The sequence below is a fragment of the Chiloscyllium plagiosum genome, chromosome 15 (genome assembly GCF_004010195.1).
Source record: "Chiloscyllium plagiosum isolate BGI_BamShark_2017 chromosome 15, ASM401019v2, whole genome shotgun sequence".
Lineage (NCBI taxonomy): Eukaryota > Metazoa > Chordata > Chondrichthyes > Orectolobiformes > Hemiscylliidae > Chiloscyllium > Chiloscyllium plagiosum.
Genome location: NC_057724.1, coordinates 71,277,470 through 71,282,490, shown reverse-complemented (window position 1 = coordinate 71,282,490; position 5,021 = coordinate 71,277,470). Strand labels below are relative to the sequence as shown.

The window sequence follows — 5,021 nt, the reverse complement described above, 5'->3', positions numbered from 1 at the left end:
CCAGCCTGTTCAGCCTCTCCTATAGCTCAAATCTTACAACCCTGGCAACATCCTTGTAAATCTTTTCTGAACCCTTTCAAGTTTCACAACATCTTTCTGATAGGAAGGAGACCAGAACTGCACTCAATATTCCAACAGTGGCCTAACCAATGTTCTGTAGAGCAGCAACGTGACCTCCCAACTCCTGTACTCAATACTCTGACCAATAAAGGAAAGCATACCAAATGCCTACTTCACTATCCTATCTACCTGCAACTCCACCTTCAAGGACGTATGAACCTGCACTCCAAGGTTCAGCAACACTCCCTATGACCTTACCATAAGTGTTTAAGTCCTGCTAAGATTTGCTTTCCCAAAATGCAGCACCTCACATTTATCTGAATTAAATTCCATCTGCCACTTCTCAGCCCATTGGCCCATCTGGTTCAGATCTGAGGTAACCCTCTTCGCTATCCACTACACCTCCAATTTTGGTGTCATCTCCAAACTTACTAACTGTACCTCTTATGCTCGCATCCAAATCATTTAGGTAAATGACAAAAAGTAGTGGACTCAGCACTGATCCTTGTGACCAGAGAGGCTTGATAAGGGCAGAGCAGTAGATGTGATCTATATGGACTTCAGTAAGAAGTTTGACAAGGTTCCCCATGGGAATTCTGGTTACAGGTCTCCAGTCTAAAAAACAACTCTCCAGCACCACCCTCTGTCCTCTACCTTTGAGCCAGTTCTGTATCCAAATGGCTAGTTCTCCCTATATTCTGAGCTCTAACCATACTAACCAGAATTCCCATGGGAAACCTTGTCAAACTCCTTACTGAAGTCCATATAGATCACATCTACTGCTCTGCCCTTATCAATCCTCTTTGTTACTTCTTCAAAAAACTCAGTTAAGTTTGTGAGACATGATTTCCCACTCACAAAGACAAGTTGACTATCCCTAATCAGTCCTTGCCTTTTCAAATACATGTACATCCTATCCCTCAGGATTCCCTCCAACAACTTGCCCACCATTGACATCAGGCTCACTGGTCTTTAGTTCCCTGGCTTGTCCTTACCACTCTTCTTAAACAGTGGCACCACGGTAGTCAACCTTCAGTCCTCTGGCACCTCACCTGTGACTATCGATGATACAAATATCTCTGTAAGAGACCCAGCAATCACTTTTCTGGCTTCCCACAGAGTTCTAGGTTTACACCTGATGAAGTCCTGGGGATTTATCCACTTTTATGCATTTCACGACATCCATCACTTCCTCCTCTGTAATATGGACATTTTTCGAGATGTCACCATCTATTTCCTTACATTCTATATCTTCCATGTCCTTTTCCACAGTAAATACTGATGCAAAATACTCATTTAGTATCTCCCCCATTTTCTGCGGCTCCACACAAAAGCCATCTTGCTGATCTTTGAGGGGCCTGAGTCTCTCCCTAGTTACCCTTTTGTCCTTAATTTATTTGTAAAAACCCTTTGGATTCTCCTTAATTCTATTTGCCAAAGCTATCTCATGTCCCCTTTTTGCCCTCCTGATTTCTATGCCTACCAGCCTTTCCTTTCACCCTAACAGAAATATACTTTCTCTAGATTCTCGTTATCTCATTCCTGAAGGCTTCCCATTTTCCAGCCATCCCTTCACCTGCGAACATCTGCCCCAATCAGATTTTGAAAGTTCTTGCCTAATACTGCCAAAATTAGCCTTTCTCCAATTTAGAACTTCAACTTTTAGATCTGGTCTATCCTTTTCCGTCACTATTTTAAATCTAATGGAATTATGGTGCAAGCGGGACTAGATTGGGTTGGGATAGCTGGTCAGCATGGACGAGTTGGACAGACGGGTCTGTTTCCACGGTGTACATCACTATGTCTATGACTCTATGACTCTAACCCTTCACCTGGCAGTTCATTTTCAACTCTTTCGTAACACCGATTCTAAAAACTCATTATTTAAAAGGTCTCAATTAAAGGTCTTCACTAAAAGTAACTTTTGAGGTGAAAACAACTTTGTTTGCTCAGCCACTGACCTTGAAATCAATACCTTATACCTTTCTAATATAAACAGATCACAGAATAAATTCAAACACCATATAATTTCCATGTAGACTGATAAAAGCGTGTGTCTACATTGGTACAGTGACATTTTGATATTGTGACCGTGATCTGTCTTTACCACTTTCATTAGGTTCACAGTTACAGCCAAAAGCACAAGCCTATGGAATGGGGATGAGAGAGAAACGGCCAACGCCTAATGTGAAGATTGCTCCACTGGCTACTGTGCAACCACCATGGCTAGCCATTGCCAAGAAGAAAGCAAAAGCATGGAGTGACATGCCTCAGACTGTCCAGTAACACTTCAGCTCCAAAACAAGACAACAGGAGGAGATTGCTCTTCAAAACATTCCCGAGACCCCAACTGTGATTGTCTTCAACAGTGATACTGAGACTGTTGTGGTACACGCTGTGGCATAGTGTAGCAATTTGTCCTGAAAAGTGGTGCAATTGTGGAGTATTAGATGGGCTGCTTGTTAAACTGCATGTCCAATATTCAATTCATTGACGTCCACGGAAACAAACATTTGATTGCATCTGCAATAAGTACCAGTTTTGCATCCACTCCCAAATTAAATTTCACCCTGAAAGTGCATTCCATTGGTGTTCCTCTGTCACTGTTCAGATGCATGAATTAAACTGATTTAAATAGTTTATCGTCTATGTTGAAGGACCCAAAGAAATGACATACTCAGCTATTGTCAGCAAACGTAGAGTCCAAGCTAATAAAGCTGACAGGCCTAATTGTTCTTTTTGATTTCTAAACTGCTCCTTTACTCCCAAAATTATCTTATACCTGTCTCTGTCAGTGACTACCTGCGTTGTGGAGTGGAATATCTGGGTATTATTATTTCCTGCAATGGCAGACTGAATTCACTTCTGGAATGAACTGTAAGCTCAGCATAAACGCCTGCAATTCCAAATCTGTTGGTAACTTGAGCTATTTAGAATAAGGTCTGATCTACTAACTGATGAGCAAGCTGTCTGCAGGTTTAGTGACTTGGATTTATTCATCTGCTCCTGTGACTTGGGTTCAAATCAAGTCCAGAGTGACGTAAAGAATATTTCTTCTGTCTCCCATAAAATGCACTTGAACATCAGAGGTTAGCTTTAGTTTAGCTTTTGTTTCTTGGCACGGGATAAGGTAAGGATTTAACCTCAATCCAAAGGATATGGGCATCATTGGAAAGGCCAGCTTTTATTGATCATCAGATGAGTTAACATCTTAAGCCATTGGAGTCGGTACAGTGTAAGTACTACATAGTGCTTTTTCATTCTCCGTGGAGCAGTTTGATACAACTGAATAGTTTGATATTCTACGTCAGAGGGCAGTTAAATGTCAACCATGTTGCTGTAGATATGGAGTTATACATAGGGCTCAACAAGGATGGCAAATTGAAGAAATTTAGTGAGCCAGATTGTTTTGTTATTTAGAGTTTCACAGATCATTATTAATGAGACTAACATTTTATTCAAGTTTTATTAATTATTTTCAAATTCCTTAAGCAGCTATGGTGGGATTTAAACTCATATCTCCAAAACGGTTGTTCAAAGCTTTCAATTACACACCTAGTAGTAAACAGCTTCTCCAACATAATCCCAATATTCAGTCATTGAGAAAGACATTTCAGGGAAGTAAGGGAAGAATTCTACAACCTTTAAATATCCAAATCAGGTTTAAGAAGTGTGCAAATTAATGGCATAGAAAGGTGCCATTGAATCCATTGTATCAGTGCCACCTGTATACCAGAACAAGTTAAAATTAATCCAAGTGCCTGATAATTTGCTAATAGCCTTGAGTCTTTCTCTGCTTTTATCTATTTTGCCCTTAAAATAACCAAGGGTTTCTGATTCAATTATTTCCTGATTCATTCCATGTTCTACACAAGCATCCGCATAAAAACATCATTCCCAACCATCTTATTCACCCGTTCTATAACAATTTGAAACTGATTATCACTGCACTGCCAAAATCTCAACCAACAGAAAGGCTCTTTCTGTATTCACTGTATCGAACCACTTTGTAATATTTGAAGACCACGCAGGTTCAATGGTTCAAAAGCACTTTGGATTTAAACTCAGCAAAGTCACTCAGAGGCAGTTTTTAGCAGGGAACTTGACTTAGGCCTTGGTTCACGTTTACATTGCTATTTTATAGTTAATGCACATGCAAAATTGCTTCATGCTGAGGCTGAACTTACCATTTAAGTGCAGCAAAAAAGAGTGATACATGACCTTGAGGGTACCAAGATGGAAAGTGCTTTGGTTCCAGCATCTTCACTCTTTTCCTTACTAAGCACACACCAAAAAGAAATTAAAAATTGATAGACTGTCAGAATTATGACCTCATACATGTTCCAATAAAGGTGACTAAAATTTGAAGCATTTCCAATTGTCCTGCTAAATATCTTCAGAGTTGGTAACAATAGAAATTATGCCTGTTGTTATATTCTGTACCACGAGCTGCATTAAACTCTGCTGTTTTGAATCTTGTTAATGCAGTCAATCTGACACTTACATTTAAAGAATTTATTATCAGATCTATATAAAGACTCAACAATTTCATTTTTGTGTTGTAAAATTGAGTGTTACATTGTGTCGGAATTGTGACATTCCTCTGTTATTTTAAACAATGACTTTATACGTATTGGCTGCTTTAAGGATGTTAGATATAGTTCTCAGGGCTAAAAGGATCGGAGGGTACGAAGAGAAAGCAGGATCAGGATGATCAGCCATGATCTCATTGAATGGTGGAACAAACTCAAAGGGCCAAATAACCAACTCCTGCACCAATTTTGTATGTTTCTATATAATGGAAAAGTATAGGATTTATCTATTATGCAGAGGGTCCGAAACACAGGAAGATTAAGAACAGTCATCTGCTCAGGCCTGCTCTGCCTTTCTGTTGGAGCTTGATCATGACCATCTCAACCCATTGACCCGCTTTTGCTCCATGCCCAACAAACATCCATCAA

General features: G+C 39.8%; 1 protein-coding gene across 3 annotated transcripts in view; it reads left to right on the top strand.

The window, feature by feature from the left end:
- The window catches only part of zgc:66433 (uncharacterized protein LOC321250 homolog), a 195,945-nt gene extending 191,411 nt beyond the window's left edge, over positions 1–4,534 (top strand). For all 3 annotated transcript variants that reach the window (XM_043705166.1, XM_043705165.1, XM_043705163.1), the window contains exon 12: positions 2,180–4,534. In XM_043705166.1, the coding sequence (XP_043561101.1) occupies positions 2,180–2,346 (167 nt within the window). In that variant the 3' untranslated portion in view covers positions 2,347–4,534. The remainder of the gene's footprint in view (positions 1–2,179) is intronic.
- The last annotated feature ends 487 nt before the right edge of the window (positions 4,535–5,021 follow it).